This window comes from Bombina bombina, chromosome 4 (assembly GCF_027579735.1).
Source record: "Bombina bombina isolate aBomBom1 chromosome 4, aBomBom1.pri, whole genome shotgun sequence".
NCBI lineage: Eukaryota > Metazoa > Chordata > Amphibia > Anura > Bombinatoridae > Bombina > Bombina bombina.
Genome location: NC_069502.1, coordinates 940,294,901 through 940,313,218, shown reverse-complemented (window position 1 = coordinate 940,313,218; position 18,318 = coordinate 940,294,901). Strand labels below are relative to the sequence as shown.

The 18,318-nt window shown below is 42.7% G+C and overlaps 1 protein-coding gene across 1 annotated transcript in view; it reads right to left on the bottom strand.

Annotated features, from left to right (window-relative positions):
* Positions 1-18,318, bottom strand: part of SOS1 (SOS Ras/Rac guanine nucleotide exchange factor 1) — a 728,117-nt gene that overhangs the window by 123,393 nt on the left and 586,406 nt on the right. Inside the window, exon 8 of the mRNA XM_053712591.1 lies at positions 9,259-9,475. Coding sequence (XP_053568566.1) covers positions 9,259-9,475 — 217 coding nt within the window. The remainder of the gene's footprint in view (positions 1-9,258; positions 9,476-18,318) is intronic.

Here is an 18,318-nt window from a genome sequence, read left to right as displayed (position 1 = left end):
CGGCATGAAGGACCTTAATCTTCAAAACTACCATGGGAAGGAAACACTCTAAATCCCGAAAAAATTGGAATCAACTGAGTATGTTGCAGCAGATCTCAACTGAGTCCCAGTTGACCAGATTGAAAAGGCTAATGAGGACTGAACCCAATCCCCCATGCAGCTAGGCAAACCACAGATCATCAAGTCCTCTCAGAATGCTAGCTGAAACTTGTAAAATAAAAACAAGGAAAACAACACAAATAATAATGTGAAGCACTCGGCGCCATAACAGGACCAGCCAGGCAGAACTGGCGACACGTGTCTGAATTAGGCCTCAAAGACAGAAGGATTTGTACCCAGTCAGGACCAGCCTGAAACCAAGGGCACCCAGCACTGTCAAGGCCCCAAAGAGTCACTCCCTGAGAGGGAAAGATAAACAACAGACAAACATAGGACTAAACATGTCCTCACTCTTGAACAAACTTCCGTAGAAGTAAATAGTGCGACCAAGATCGCGAGTATCAATTCCAGAGAAGAAAGCTCCTGAAGGAAATATATAACAAACATGAGCTGTAAATCAAATAAAATCCATCCTACCAGAATAAAATAAAGAAAGGGCAACCCGTAGGTTATCGCCCAGGAAGAAAACGGACACACCCGCAGGACCAGCCCAACAGGGATCCTAGTCTTCCAAGCTCAGAACTGGAAAAGGATACTCAAATAACGACTATAAGAAGATTACTTCATCCCCTTATGTCTAAACATGCAAGCCATTCGAAGAGGAAGACTAAGAAGTCCCAGACCCATTAAGAGTGGGATCCTCCAGCAAAGCCAGAACGTGCCTCAAAAGGACACAAAGGCGCGCCAGTTTTTAACGAAAGGCACAGCATACCTTCGCCGGAGCAGAAGACGACCCCGAAGGTTGACCCCCTGAAGCCTCAAGGATAGTCATTCCCCCAGATAGCTGAGCAGGCCATCCTATGCCTGAAGAGCCACACTCAACGGAACACGTACAATATCGTAAGCACACTTCTGGTAGCTGCAGATGCACCAATGCCATAATAATAAAAATGCGAAAATGTGCCATAACCTCCTGGGTTACCTGCATGTGTAATAAGAGTTGGTGGTAGGGAACTCGCCACTCGGGGAACGGGACCCCCAGAGGTGGATGGCTCAGCGGCTCCTTGATTCCCTGATCCTGAGGAATTGAGCATTCTAAAACGGCATTCTGAGCCATAGACGTTCATCTCCACATTATAAGAATCCTCCATAACTGGGATATTGAATACAAAAAACGGACCAAATAAGAAAGCAAATGGCACCTGACACCAACAATGGCTGGGGCACTCACCACCTCCTAGGACCCAGACACCAGGGGACCAGAAATTTTCCGTCACCACACGGTTAGGAATGCGGAAATGGAGAGTCAAAATGTGACCACCCCATAAGGTGCACCGTGCGGTCCAGAAAAGGCGCGCTCAACCGTAAAGACCGCGTCACTTCCAAAGGCAGTTATGTTCCTAGCCAAGAGCCTAAGAAACACCACACATAAGCAGGTCGAATCACATAAACATGATTAAACCCCCCCTGTTCAATAACCCCCCACAGGAGATGTTAACCCTTGATTCCAAGATCAAAAGGAGCCTCACTGAGACCCTGAGTTATAGTTAGTCCCGCAAGGTGGTAACCTCTCAGGAAAACATTTGTAATACAAGGCAATCATAATGAAAGAAAATGAAAGAAAATTAAACAATCTTACCGGAATCTACGCCGTGGAACAGGAACATGGCCCTTCAAGTGTGACAGATAGTAGCATCACCTCTGCCATGGACTTGAGAGAAGTAAGCAGGCAGCAAAACTCGTCAACGCTGATTGCTTGTGCAGCTGTTAATATGAGTCGGGATGGTTTTGCAGAAAAACTCTCCCTGCATCTCCGGACTCTAACTTTTACCCATGCTCTCACTGAGAGGCTGTCAGGACTACTTAAAACTCCAGTCCCATGCCAAAGAGTACTACCCTCCTTAAGAGACTATTGAAAAACTTCTGACACTTCTCTGCCAACCTCCTGGGACGAAAGGCAAAGAATGACTAGAGGATGGAGGAAGTGGGAGAGGTATTTAAGCCTTTGGCTGGGGTGTCTTTGCCTACTCCTGGCGGCCAGGTTCTGAATTTCCCAAAAGTAATGAATGCAGTTGTAGACTCCATTTATGAAGAAAATCAAAATATTTCTTCAGACACCTAAACTTCCCCTCCTCCATGCACCGAAGGCAAAGAGAATAACGGGGTTGTGGGTAAGGGAGTGATACTTAACAGTTTAACTATGGTGCTCTTTGCCTCCCCCTGCTGGCCAGGAGTGATATTCCCAACAGTAATTACTCAAACAGTGGACTCAGCATATCTTAGGAAAGAAATATGTATAGTGTCTTTGTAAAAGCAGAATTGTATGCAACAAACATTTAAAGGCAAGGTAACATTTGTAGAAAGAATAAACCAAAAGCATACACAAATGCAGACAAACTCCCAACAAATAAAATGAACATATGGCCTGACTCTCAAGTTATATTCTGGAGCATGTGGATATGCCCAGGGTACAGTAGACTGGATAACTAGTAAAATAGAGAACCCTAAACACTATCATGCCTGTTCCTATTGTATTACACTGTATGGGGTTGGGTAGTCATTAGGGGGTACCTTATACAGAGTTAACCACAGGCCATAAATGCACTGGGGAAACCAGTTATAGACCTCTTAAAGGAACATGAAACCCAAAATCTTTCTTTACTTATTCAGGTGGAGCATATCAATGTCTACTACCAAATTTGTATCATTCTCTTGGTGTCCTTTATGAAGGAGCAGCAATGAGCTATTGGGAACTAGCTGAACACATCGATAAGCCAATGATAAAGGAGGTATATATGTGCAGCCACCTATTAGCAACAAGCTCCCTGCTCATGAGCCTACCTAGTTATGCTTTTTCACAAATGGATACCAATAAAACAAAGCAAATTAGGTAACAGAAGTAAATTGGAAAGTTGTTTAACATTGCCCCCTGAATCATGAAAAAATAATTCAGGGTTTCATGTTTTCCAAGTATAAAAAGGAGCTTGTATGTTTCGACCGTGTGAGTGAACTATATACTATCTTATATTATTATGTAAGATATGTTCTAAAAACAAAATTTATGCTTACCTGATAAATTTATTTCTCTTGTGGTGTATCCAGTCCACGGGTTCATCCATTACTTGTGGGATATTCTTCTTCCCAACAGGAAGCTGCAAGAGGACACCCACAGCAGAGCTGTCTATATAGCTCCTCCCCTAACTGCCACCCCCAGTCATTCGACCGAAGACAAGCAAGAAAAAAGGAGAAACTATAGGCTGCAGTGGTGACTGTAGTTTAAAAATAAAAAACACCTGCCTTAAATGACAGGGCGGGCCGTGGACTGGATACACCATAAGAGAAATAAATTTATCAGGTAAGCATAAATTTAGTTTTTTCTTGTAAAGGTGTATCCAGTCCACGGGTTCATCCATTACTTGTGGGATACCAATACCAAAGCTTTAGGACACAGATGAAGGGAGGGACAAGTCAGGCGCTTAAACGGAAGGCACCACTGCCTGTAAGACCTTTCTCCCAAAAATAGCCTCTGAAGAAGCAAAAGTATCAAATTTGTAGAATTTAGAAAAAGTATGAAGCGAAGACCAAGTCGCCGCCTTACAAATCTGTTCAACAGAGGCCTCATTTTTAAAAGCCCATGTGGAAGCCACCGCTCTAGTGGAATGAACTGTAATTCTTTCAGGAGGCTGCTGGCCAGCAGTCTCATAAGCCAAGCGGATTAAGCTTCTCAGCAAAAAGAAAGAGAAGTTGCCGAAGCCTTTTGGCCTCTCCTCTGTCCAGAGTAGACAACAAACAAAGCAGATGTTTGACGAAAATCCTTCGTAGCTTGTAAATAAAACTTTAAAGCACAAACTACATCAAGATTGTGTAATAGACGTTCCTTCTTAGAGGAAGGATTAGGACATAATAGGAAGGAACAACGATCTCCTGATTGATATTCTTATTAGATACCACTTTAGGAAGAAACCCAGGTTTGGTACGTAAAACTACTTTATCTGCATGGAAAATTAGATAAGGGGAATCACACTGTAAAGCAGATAACTCAGAAACTCTTCGAGCCGAGGAGATAGCTACTAAAAACAGAACTTTCCAAGATAAAAGTTTAATATCTATGGAATGCAAAGGTTCAAATGGAACCCCTTGAAGAACTTTAAGAACTAAATTTAAACTTCATGGCGGAGCAACAGGTTTAAACACAGGCTTGATTCTAACCAAAGCCCGACAAAACGCCTGAACGTCTGGAACCTCAGCCAGACGTTTGTGCAAAAGAATAGACAGAGCAGAAATCTGTCCCTTTAAGGAACTAGCTGACAATCCCTTCTCCAATCCCTCTTGGAGAAACTATAATATCCTTGGAATCCTGACTTTACTCCATGAGTAACCCTTGGATTCACACCAATGAAGATATTTACACCATATCTTATGATAGATTTTCCTGGTGACAGGCTTTCGAGCCTGAATTAAGGTATCAATGACCGATTCAGAAAAACCACGCTTTGATAGAATCAAGCGTTCAATCTCCAAGCAGTCAGACGCAGAGAAATTAGATTTGGATGTTTGAAGGGACCTTGAAGTAGAAGGTCCTGCCTTAGCGGCAGAGTCCATGGTGGAAAGGATGACATGTCCACCAGATCTGCATACCAAGTCCTGCGTGGCCACGCATGAGCTATCAAGATCACAGAATCTCTCTCCTGCTTGATCTTGGCAATCAGACGAGGGAGCAGAGGAAACGGTGGAAACACATAAGCCAGGCTGAAGGACCAGGGCGCTGCTAGAGCATCTATCAGCGCTGCCTTGGGATCCATGGACCCGTAACAAGGAAGCTTGGCATTCTGACGAGACGCCATGAGATCCAGTTCTGGTTTGCCCCATAGTTGAATCAACTGGACAAATACCTCCGGATGGAGCTCCCACTCCCCCGGATGAAAAGTCTGCCGACTTAGAAAATCTGCCTCCCAGTTCTCTACTCCTGGGATATGGATAGCTGAGAGATGGCAAGAGTGAACCTCTGCCCATAGAATTATCTTTGAAACCTCCAACATTGCCAGGGGGCTCCTTGTTCCCCCCTGATGGTTGATATAGGTTAGAGTCGTGATGTTGTCCGACTGAAATCTGATGAACCTGACTGCAGCTAGCTGAGGCCAAGCCTGAAGAGCATTGAATATCGCTCTTAGTTCCAGAATGTTTATCGGAAGGAGGGCTTCCTCCTGAGTCCACGAACCCTGAGCCTTCAGGGAGTTCCAGACTGCACCCCAGCCCAGAAGGCTGGCATCTGTCACTACTAAAGTCCATTCTGGCCTGCAGAAACTCATTCCTCTGGACAGATGGACCCGAGATAGCCAACAGAGAAGAGAATCCCTGGTCTCTTGATCCAGATTTAGTAGAGGGGACAAATCTGTGTAACCTCATTCCACTGATTGAGCATGCAAAGTTGCAGTGGCCTGAGATGTAGGCGGGCAAACGGAACTATGTCCATTGACGCTACCATTAAGCCAATTACTTCCATACACTGAGCCACTGACGGACGAGAAGTGGAATAAAGAGCACGGCAGGAAGTTAGAAGCTTTGACAACCTGACCTCTGTCAGAAACATTTTCATTTCTAATGAATCTATCAGAGTTCCTAGGAAGGAAATTCTTGTGAGAGGGGAGAGAGAACTCTTTCCTTCGTTCACCTTCCACCCGTGAGACCTCAGGAATGTCAGAACAATGTCCGTATGGGACCTGGCGATTTGAAAAGTCGACGCCTGTATCAGAATGTCGTCTAGGTAAGGGGCCACTGCTATGCCCCGTGGCCTTAGAACCGCCAGAAGGGACCCTAGAACCTTCGTAAAGATTCTTGGTGCCGTGGCTAACCCGAAGGGAAGAGCCACAAACTGGTAATGCCTGTCTAGGAAGGCGAACCTGAGAAACTGATGATGATCTCTTTGTATCGGAATGTGTAGATAAGCATCCTTTAAGTCCACGGTAGTCATATATTGACCCTCCTGGATCATAGGTAGGATGGTTCGAATAGTCTCCATCTTGAAGGATGGGACCCTGAGAAATATGTTTAGGATCTTGAGATCCAAGATTGGTCTGAAAGTTCCCTCTTTTTTGGGAACTATAAACAGATTTGAATAGAAACCCTGCCTTTGGAACTGGGTGGATCACTCCCATAACCAGTAGGTCTTGAACGCAACATAAGAATGCCTCTCTCTTTATCTGGTTTGCAGATAATTGTGAGAGATGAAATCTCCCCTTTGGAGATGAAGCTTTGAAATCCAGAAGATATCCCTGGGAAACAATCTCCAGATCCCAGGGATCCTGGACGTCTCTTGCCCAAGCCTGGGCGAAGAGAGAAAGTCTGCCCCCCACTAGATCCGGTCCAGGATCGGGGGCTACTCCTTCATGCTGTCTTAGAGGCAGCAGCAGGTTTTTTGGCCTGCTTCCCCTTGTTCCAAGCCTGGTTAGGTCTCCAGACTGGCTTGGACTGGGCAAAATTTCCCTCTTGTTTTGTAGTAGAGGAAGATGAAGCTGCGCCACTCTTGAAGTTTCGAAAGGAACGAAAATTAGTCTGTTTGGTCCTTAATTTGTTGGACCTATCCTGGGGAAGGGCGTGGCCTTTTCCTCCAGTAATATCAGAAATGATCTCCTTCAGTCCAGGCCCAAATAGGGTCTGCCCTTTGAAGGGGATGTTGAGAAGTTTAGACTTTGAAGTAACGTCAGCTGACCAGGATTTAAGCCATAGCGCCCTACGCGCCTGAATGGCAAAACCTGAATTCTTAGCCGTTAGCTTGGTTAAATGAAAGACGGCGTCAGAAATAAATGAATTGGCTAACTTAAGAGCTTTAAGCCTGTCTAGGATATCATCCAACAGGGTCTCTACCTGTAGAGCCTCCTCAAGAGACTCAAACCAGAAAGCCGCTGCAGCAGTGACTGGGGCAATGCATGCAAGAGGTTGGAGAACAAAACCTTGTTGTATAAAGATTTTCTTAAGGAAACCCTCTAATTTTTTTATTCATTGGATCTAGGAAAGCACAACTGTCCTTGACAGGGATAGTTGTACGCTTAGCTAGAGTAGAGACTGCTCCCTCCACCTTAGGGACCGTCTGCCACGAGTCCCGTGTAGCGGTATCTATAGGAAACATCTTTTTAAAAGCAGGAGGGGGAGAGAACGGTACACCTGGTCTATCCCATTCCTTCATAATAATTTATGAAAACCTCTTAGGGATTGGAAAAACATCAGTGTAAACAGGCACTGCAAAGTATTTGTCCATTTTACACAATTTCTCTGGGACTACAATGGTGTCACAGTCATCCAGAGTCGCTAAAACCTCTCTGAGCAACAAGGGGAGGTGTTCAAGCTTAAATTTAAATGCTGTCATTTCAGAGTCAGACTGAAGTAACGCCTTCCCTGAATCAGAAATGTCACCCACAGATAGAAGCTCTCCTGCTTCGGCTTCTGCACATTGTGAGGGTATATCAGACATAGCTACTAAAGCGTCAGAGAGCTCTGTATTTGTTCTAGCCGCAGAGCTGTCTCGCTTTCCTTGTAACCCTGGCAGTTTGGACAATACCTCTGTGAGGGTATGATTCATAACTGCCGCCATGTCTTGTAAGGTAAACGCATTGGACACGCTAGATGTACTTGGCGTCACTTGAGCGGGAGTTATTGGTTCTGACACGTGGGGAGAGCTAGATGGCATAACCTCCCTTTTGTCAGTCTGAGAAACCTCTGGTGATAAATCTTTAAAAGCCATAATATGGTCTTTATAACTTATAGAAAGGTCAGTGCATTTGGTACACATTCTAAGAGGGGGTTCCACAATGGCTTCTAAACATAATGAACAAGGAGTTTCCTCTATGTCAGACATGTTTAACAGACTAGTAATGAGACCAGCAAGCTTGGAAAACACTTTAATAAATGTGAAAAAGCAATTATATAAAAACGGTACTGTGCCTTTAAGAGAAAAAAACTACCACATAAACTGCAAAACAGTGATAAAAAGTAGTAAACTCTACGAAATTTTTACAGTGTGTATAAGGGACTAAAGCAGCATTGCACCCACTTGCAAATGGATGATTAACCCTGTAGGCCCAAAAACGGATTAGAAAAACGTTAAAACCGTTAAACAGTAAAACACACTGCCACAGCTCTGCTGTGGCTCCTACCTGCCCTTAAACACAATATTTGAAGGAACAAAACCCTCTATAGAGGTCCTAGATGCCAGAGGACTCCTTCAGGGAAGCTGGATGTCTCAGTCTGAAAATCAACTGCGCATTTAGAACGTGAAAATAGGCCCCTCCCAACATGCACTCAAAGTCAGAGGGCCTTAAAAAAGTACTCCTAGGAGTAATCTAGCTAGCCATGTGGAAAACTAGGCCCCAAATAAAGATTTATCACCCTCAGAGAAAAAACGTTTTTTCTATAAACCATGCAAACGTTTTTACACTAAGTAATATGAGTAGTAACATGAATATTACCCTTTTTTGCAAGCATGATCCCAGTCGTTGTTAAATCACTGTATCAGGCTTACCTTAAATATACCAGGCACTGTCAGCATTTTCTAGACCTTATCATCTCTCTAGAAAAAAATATACTGAACATACCTCAAAGCAGGTAATCTGCAGACCGTCCCCCCAACTGAAGTTTTCTTTCCATACTCTTCAGTTATGTGTGAGAACAGCAATGGACCTTAGCTATAAACCGCTAAGATCATCAAACATCCAGGCAGAATTCTTCTTCCAATTTCTGCCTGAGAGTTAAACAGTACAACGCCGGTACCGTTTAAAAATAACAAACTCTTGATTGAAGGTAAAAACTACACTAAGTCACCACATCTCTCTTGATACTTCCTTTCTTGTTGAGAGCTGCAAGAGAATGACTGGGGGTGGCATTTAGGGGAGGAGCTATATAGACAGCTCTGCTGTGGGTGTCCTCTTGCAGCTTCCTGTTGGGAAGGAGAATATCCCACAAGTAATGGATATACCTGTGGACTGGATATACCTTTACAAGAGAAATAATCTGTTGAATTCTCAAATCTAGCTAGTTACTCTCATTAAAGTGTCTTACATTTAGTTAATTTGTCATAGAGCAGTAAATGCAGAAATCTTGTTGACTTAGAATCATACAGTAAATGGTAAGCGTTCATATTTAAGAGGCTATTTTACTTAATCATACCTGTATAAATCTGACTCAAGCAAAGTCAGCTGTCGAGCAATCTCTATTGGGTGCAACGTAAGCAAGTCAAACGATTCATAATGCCTGCTGATGTGCCATTCTATAGGTGGTGGTAAACTTTCAAATGTTATATTGTGACTCTGTCCATTGGCTTGAGCCTGCTTTTTGCGCTGAATGATTTTTGTTATGGATTCTACCCATTTTTTCATAGCTTTTCCTAAAACAAAATATAAACAGATGGCAAAAAAAGGGAAAAAAATGAATTAAGAATGAGGGAGAGATTTATATTATTTAAAATGTAGTTTATGTACTAAATAGTTCGAAGAATGTGCATGTTATTATTTAATACAGTATTAAAGTCATGTCTCTATGGAATAAACATTTCCTTTCACACTTGGATCTGATATCTCAACAGTGGAGTTAAATTTGAGTACAAAACACAAATTATTATATTGCTAAACAGTTAAATCTTTATAAATCTTTTTTTAATAATAGATAACACACCCAACTTATAAACAGAATTTATGCTTACCTGATAAATTACTTTCTCCAACGGTGTGTCCGGTCCACGGCGTCATCCTTACTTGTGGGAATATCTCTTCCCCAACAGGAAATGGCAAAGAGTCCCAGCAAAGCTGGCCATATAGTCCCTCCTAGGCTCCGCCCACCCCAGTCATTCGACCGACGAACAGGAGGAAAAATATAGGAGAAACCATATGGTACCGTGGTGACTGCAGTTAGAGAAAATAATTCATCAGACCTGATTAAAAAACCAGGGCGGGCCGTGGACCGGACACACCGTTGGAGAAAGTAATTTATCAGGTAAGCATAAATTCTGTTTTCTCCAACATTGGTGTGTCCGGTCCACGGCGTCATCCTTACTTGTGGGAACCAATACCAAAGCTTTAGGACACGGATGAAGGGAGGGAGCAAATCAGGTTACCTAAACGGAAGGCACCACGGCTTGCAAAACCTTTCTCCCAAAAATAGCCTCCGAAGAAGCAAAAGTATCAAATTTGTAAAATTTGGCAAAAGTGTGCAGTGAAGACCAAGTCGCTGCCTTACATATCTGGTCAACAGAAGCCTCGTTCTTGAAGGCCCATGTGGAAGCCACAGCCCTAGTGGAGTGAGCTGTGATTCTTTCAGGAGGCTGCAGTCCGGCAGTCTCATAAGCCAATCGGATGATGCTTTTAAGCCAAAAGGAAAGAGAGGTAGAAGTCGCTTTTTGACCTCTCCTTTTACCAGAATAGACAACAAACAAAGAAGGAAGATGTTTGTCTGAAATCTTTTGTAGCCTCTAAATAGAATTTTAGAGCACGGACTACGTCCAAATTGTGTAACAAACGTTCCTTCTTTGAAACTGGATTCGGACATAAAGAAGGTACAACTATCTCCTGGTTAATATTCTTGTTAGAAACAACCTTTGGAAGAAAACCAGGCTTAGTACGCAAAACCACCTTATCTGCATGGAACACCAGATAGGGCGGAGAACACTGCAGAGCAGATAACTCTGAAACTCTTCTAGCAGAAGAAATAGCAACCAAAAACAAAACTTTCCAAGATAGTAACTTAATATCTATGGAATGTAAAGGTTCAAACGGAACCCCTTGAAGAACTGAAAGAACTAGATTTAGACTCCAGGGAGGAGTCAAAGGTCTGTAAACAGGCTTGATCCTAACCAGAGCCTGAACAAACGCTTGAACATCTGGCACAGCTGCCAGTCTTTTGTGTAGTAAGACAGATACAGCAGAGATCTGTCCCTTTAGAGAACTTGCAGATAATCCTTTCTCCAAACCTTCTTGTAGAAAGGAGAGAATCTTAGGAATTTTTATCTTATTCCATGGGAATCCTTTGGATTCACACCAACAGATATATCTTTTCCATATTTTATGGTAAATCTTTCTAGTTACCGGTTTTCTGGCCTGAACCAGAGTATCTATCACAGAATCTGAAAACCCACGCTTTGATAGGATCAAGCGTTCAATCTCCAAGCCGTCAGCTGGAGGGAGACCAGATTTGGATGTTCGAATGGACCCTGAACAAGAAGGTCCTGTCTCAAAGGTAGCTTCCATGGTGGAACCGATGACATATTCACCAGGTCTGCATACCAAGTCCTGCGTGGCCACGCAGGAGCTATCAAGATCACTGAGGCCCTCTCCTGTTTGATCCTGGCTACCAGCCTGGGAATGAGAGGAAACGGTGGAAATACATAAGCTAGGTTGAAGGTCCAAGGTGCTACTAGTGCATCTACTAGAGTCGCCTTGGGATCCCTGGATCTGGACCCGTAGCAAGGAACCTTGAAGTTCTGACGAGACGCTATCAGATCCATGTCTGGAATGCCCCATAATTGAGTTAGTTGGGCAAAGATCTCCGGGTGGAGTTCCCACTCCCCCGGATGGAATGTCTGACGACTCAGATAATCCGCTTCCCAGTTTTCCACACCTGGGATGTGGATCGCATATAGGTGGCAGGAGTGATCCTCCACCCATTGAATTATTATGGTCACTTCTTTCATCGCCAGGGAACTCCTTGTTCCCCCCTGATGATTGATATACGCAACGGTCGTCATGTTGTCTGATTGGAATCTTATGAATCTGACCTTTGCTAGCTGAGGCCAAGCCCTGAGAGCGTTGAAGATCGCTCTTAGTTCCAGAATGTTTATCGGGAGAAGAGACTCTTCCCGAGACCATAGTCCCTGAGCTTTCAGGGATTCCCAGACCGCGCCCCAGCCCACTAGACTGGCGTCGGTCGTGAAAATGACCCACTCTGGTCTGCGGAAGCTCATTCCCTGGGATAGATGGTCCAGGGTCAGCCACCAACGGAGTGAATCTCTGGTCTTCTGATCTACTTGAATCATTGGAGACAAGTCTATATAGTCCCCATTCCACTGTTTGAGCATGCACAGTTGTAATGGTCTTAGATGAATTCGTGCAAAAGGAACTATGTCCATTGCTGCAACCATCAACCCTACTACTTCCATGCACTGCGCTATGGAAGGACGTGGAACAGAATGAAGAACTTGACAAGTGCTTAGAAGTTTTGACTTTCTGACCTCTGTCAGAAAAATCCTCATTTCTAAGGAATCTATTATTGTTCCCAAGAAGGGAACTCTTGTTGACGGAGACAGAGAACTTTTTTTCTATGTTCACCTTCCATCCGTGTGATCTGAGAAAGGCCAGAACGATGTCTGTATGAGCCTTTGCTTTTGACAGGGACGACGCTTGTATTAGAATGTCGTCCAAGTAAGGTACTACTGCAATGCCCCTCGGTCTTAGAACCGCTAGAAGGGACAGTAGTACCTTTGTGAAAATCCTTGGAGCAGTGGCTAACCCGAATGGGAGGGCCACAAACTGGTAATGTTTGTCCAGAAAGGCGAACCTTAGGAACTGTGAATGTTCTTTGTGGATAGGAATATGTAGGTACGCATCCTTTAGATCCACGGTAGTCATAAATTGACCTTCCTGGATAGTGGATAGAATCGTTCGAATGGTTTCCATCTTGAACGATGGTACCCTGAGAAATTTGTTTAGGATCTTCAAATCCAAAATTGGTCTGAAAGTTCCCTCTTTTTTGGGAACTACGAACAGATTTGAATAAAATCCCATTCCTTGTTCCTTTATTGGAACTGGGTGTATCACTTCCATCTTTAACAGGTCTTCTACACAATGTAAGAACGCCTGTCTCTTTATTTGGTTTAAGGATAAGTGAGACATGTGGAACCTTCCTCTTGGGGGTAGTTCCCTGAATTCCAGAAGATAACCCTGAGAAACTATTTCTAGTGCCCAGGGATCCTGAACATCTCTTGCCCAAGCCTGAGCAAAGAGAGAGAGTCTGCCCCCTACTAGATCCGGTCCCGGATCGGGGGCTACTCCTTCATGCTGTTTTGTTAGCAGCAGCAGGCTTCTTGGCCTGCTTACCCTTGTTCCAGCCTTGCATCGGTTTCCAGGCTGGTTTGGGTTGTGAGGCATTACCCTCTTGCTTAGAGGATGCAGAATTAGAGGCCGGTCCGTTCCTGAAATTGCGAAAGGAACGAAAATTAGACTTATTCTTGGGCTTGAAAGGCCTATCTTGTGGAAGGGCGTGGCCCTTTCCCCCAGTAATGTCTGAGATAATCTCTTTCAATTCTGGTCCAAATAGAGTTTTACCTTTGAAAGGGATGTTAAGCAATTTTGTCTTGGATGACACATCCGCTGACCAAGACTTTAGCCAAAGCGCTCTGCGCGCCACGATTGCAAACCCTGAATTTTTCGCCGCTAATCTAGCTAATTGCAAAGCGGCATCTAAAATAAAAAAGTTAGCCAACTTAAGTGCGTGAACTCTGTCCATAACCTCCTCATATGGAGTCTCTCTACTGAGCGACTTTTCTAGTTCCTCGAACCAGAACTACGCTGCTGTAGTGACAGGAACAATGCACGAAATGGGTTGTAGAAGGTAACCTTGCTGTACAAAAATCTTTTTAAGCAAACCCTCCAATTTTTTATCCATAGGATCTTTGAAAGCACAACTATCCTCGATAGGAATAGTAGTGCGCTTGTTTAGAGTAGAAACTGCCCCCTCGACCTTAGGGACTGTCTGCCCTAAGTCCTTTCTGGGGTCGACCATAGGAAATAATTTCTTAAATATAGGGGGGGGGGGACAAAAGGTATGCCAGGCTTTTCCCACTCCTTATTCACTATGTCCGCCACCCACTTGGGTATAGGAAAAGCGTCGGGTGCACCGAGACCTCTAGGAACTTGTCCATCTTGCATAATTTCTCTGGAATGACCAAGTTGTCACAATCATCCAGAGTAGATAACACCTCCTTAAGCAGTGCGCGGAGATGTTCTAATTTAAATTTAAATGTCACAACATCAGGTTCAGCTTGTTGAGAAATTTTTCCTGAATCTGAAATTTCCCCATCTGACAAAACCTCCCTCATGGCCACTTCAGATTGGTGTGAGGGTATGACAGAACAATTATCATCAGCGCCCTCCTGCTCTTCAGTGTTTAAAACAGAGCAATCGCGCTTTCTCTGATATGTAGGCATTTTGGATAAAATATTTGCTATGGAGTTATCCATTACAGCCGTCAATTGTTGCATGGTAATAAGCATTGGCGCGCTAGATGTACTAGGGGCCTCCTGCGTGGGCAAAACTGGTGTAGACACAGTAGGAGATGATGTAGTATCATGTTTACTCCCCTCATCTGAGGAATCATCTTGGGCAATTTCATTATCTGTGGCAGTACTGTCCTTACTTTGTTTGGACGCTATGGCACAATTATCACACAAATTTAAATGGGGAGACACATTGGCTTTCATACATATAGAACATAGCTTATCCGAAGGCACAGACATGTTAAACAGGCTTAAACTTGTCAATAAAGCACAAAAAAAGTTTTAAAACAAAACCGTTACTGTCTCTTTAAATTTTAAACAGAAAACACTTTATTACTGAATATGTGAAAAAGTATGAAGGAATTGTTCAAAAATTACCAAAATTTCACCACAGTGTCTTAAAGCATTAAGAGTATTGCACACCAACTTTCAGAGCTTTAACCCTTAAAATAACGGAACCGGAGCCGTTTACAAATTTAACCCCTATACAGTCCCAGCTATAGCCTTTGCTGTGACCTAACCAAGCCCAGAGGGGAATACGATACCAAGTGACGCCTTCTAGAAACTTTTCCAGCTACTTTCAGATCCTCACACATGCATCTGCATGTCTTGCTCTCAAAAAACAACTGCGCAGTAATGGCGCGAAAATGAGGCTCAGCCTACAACTGGGAAGGCCCTCCCTGACTGGAAAAGGTGTCTAACATAGTGCCTGCCATTAAAAAACGTTCCCCAAGTTTATAAATGTGAACAATCAGTATAAACATGTATAAAATGCCCAAATAAAGCAATCGATTTAGCCCATAAAAGTGTCTACCAGTTTTATAGCCCATATTAAGCCCTTTATTCTGTTTGCTTGACTAAGAAAATGGCTTACCGGTCCCCATCAGGGGAAATGACAGCCTTTCAGTATTACATGGTCTTGTTAGAAATATGGCTAGTCATACCTTAAGCAGAAAAGTCTGCTAACTGTTTCCCCCAACTGAAGTTACTTCATCTCAACAATCCTATGTGGAAACAGCAATCGATTTTAGTTACTGTCTGCTAAAATCATCTTCCTCTCACAAACAGAAATCTTCATCCTTTTCTGTTTCAGAGTAAATAGTACATACCAGCACTATTTTAAAATAACAAACACTTGATAGAAGAATAAAAAACTACATTTAAACACCAAAAAACTCGTAACCATCTCCGTGGAGATGTTGCCTGTGCAACGGCAAAGAGAATGACTGGGGTGGGCGGAGCCTAGGAGGGACTATATGGCCAGCTTTGCTGGGACTCTTTGCCATTTCCTGTTGGGGAAGAGATATTCCCACAAGTAAGGATGACGCCGTGGACCGGACACACCAATGTTGGAGAAAAGAGACTTAGATCAGTGTTTCTCAATTCCAGTGCTTAAAGTGATGGTAAACTCCCTTGTGAGTGAACATCAGATTATTCATCCTCAGTATATCCACATTCAAACTGCTTCAAAACAAAAGTATTATTTTTCTTTTTTAGAACATATTTTATACTTAATCTAAATCCGTTTGAGTGCTGCTTAGCTCCGCCCCCGGACTTCAAAACAGAATTCTATATGATGTGTATCCCCACCTGCTCAACATGTCAGATTATTTGCGCGCTCCCGACAAAATACAGCATGCACACTGGTCTAGAAGATGTATACCAAGTAAACATTAAATGATGAGATGTAATGTTTACTTGATATATGCAAAACAACTAATGAAAGCAAGTGAGCGAGCGATCCGTCCCCTAGAAAAACGCATGTGCTATAAACACATGAACGTGAACACATGAACGTGCATAATAGATATCAAGTTGAAGCTCTATTGATTTGCAAAAAACTAGCAAAATTGCGCATGCGTATAGCTTGCACATAGAAATAAGCCTCATATGCGAATCCTGAAAAAAACAGCATGACGTCGCTAACGAATGCGCAATAGATTTTTTTTTACAGTCAAACATGCCAGACGCTAAAACGTCACAAAATAGAAAAAATGCTGTTCGTGTCGGGGCTGACGGCGGAGAGGACTGTAAAGTATTGCATTTATATATTTTTATGTGATAGAGTTTAAAATATTAAAATTTGATGAGAGAAAGTCATATTAGTTTTTTATTAAACATACAATTTCGTGTAGTGTGGAGCTTAAGTTTACCATCCCTTTAAGGCCAAACAAACAAGCTAGATTTTTAGGGTAAAACAGCACATGTGAAATAATTTATTCTTACCTGATAAATTAATTTATTTATTGGTGGTGAGAGTCTGCGATACCTGACTGATGGGAATTCATAACTTGGCCAACAGGAGGAGACAAAGACACCCTACACCAAGAACTTTATTATCCCTCCCTCATGGACTCTGCCACCAAGAAAGAAATTAATTTATCAGGTTAGAATAAATTATTTTTTCTTTCTTAAGATGTAAGTGTCCATGGTTCCTGACTGTTGGGAATACCCAAGCTGTGGAGTCCAAGAAAAAATGGGTGGGACAAAGAAAAAGGAAGGCACCTATTTACCTGAAATTATAGCCTGAAGAACTTTTCTGCCAAACATCAAATTGATAACATTTAGTAAAAGTATGCAAAGAGCACCAAGTTGCTGATTTTCAAATTTGATCTACTGAAGCCTTGTTCTTAAAGGCCCAGGGAGTAGACACTGAACAAGTTGAATGAACTGTAATACACAAAGCTGGAGACTGACCCACCTCCAAGTAAGACTTATAAATCAAACTTTTCAACCAGGAAGCTAAGGAAACAGATGTCAACTTCTGGCCCTTGCATTTGCCTGAAAACCAAACAAATACGCTTAAGGACTAACAAAGCTCTTTGGCGGCTTGAAGATAGAATTTTAAAGCCCTTTGTGGATACGGACTTTTGAGCAGAAGACAACTTCTCGTTTCTAGACTTACGAAAGGATTGAAAACGATTATTAGATTTGCCATTGAACCTGGATTTCTTATCCTGCGAAAGAAATGCTCCCTTGCTGCCAGTAAGAGTGTAAGTAATAGAATCCAAACCAGACCCAAAAAGATTTTTCCTTAAAAGTATACGGATAAAAGTCTGGTCTTGAAACAATGTTTGCAGACCAAGATTTGCCGTATTTTTTTGTATTGAAGCGAATGATCTCAATAACCGCATCACAAATAAAGGAATTAGCTAATCTTAAGAACCGTATATGACCCTGAATATCTTCAAAGAAGATTCAACTGATACCAACTCAGATAACGATTTGCACCAAAGTGATGCAGAACAAGCAACACCTACAGCTGGTTATAACAAAAGTCCCACTTGAAGAAGGGCTTTTCAACTTCCTATCCATAGCATTTCTGAAATAAGTGCTGTCTTCCAGAGGAATTGTGGTTCTCTTAACCAAAGTAGAAATGGCTCCATCCACTTTCGGAATGTTTCCCAAAGATCTACATTAGAAGATGGAACCGGAAACATTTTCTTAAATTTTGGGGAAGGAAGGAAAGGAACTCCAGGTTTGTCTCATTCCTTGGATATAATTTCAGACACCATGTCTGGGAGCACACAGCTTAAACTTTTGGCTCAAATCCAAAAAACTTTTGGATTTAACCCAATCTTAGACTTAGCACTTTTCTTTTTCTTTCGCAAATTGTTTTATAGCCTTATCCTCTACTGGCTTAGGTTCCGAAACCCCTACAGTCTATAATACTTCCTTAAGTAAGGAACTTAATTGCTCAACTTTAAAACTAAATGACGACTCTTCAGATTCCGGATTAAAATTTGAAGACAAGTTTTTCGAAGACAATTCACCCTCAAATGATGAGTTAGAAGCCACAGGGTCTGAAACTTGAACTTTCTTGGCAGAAGCAGTTAAATTAGTTCTTCTGCTAGAGGTGATTTACCACGGAAATATGTTTGCACTTACGCTTACTTGAAGGCAGCATAGCTGCCAATACTTCAGATGTAGTGAACCTTAGATAGGCCTTGAAACTAGGGGAAAAA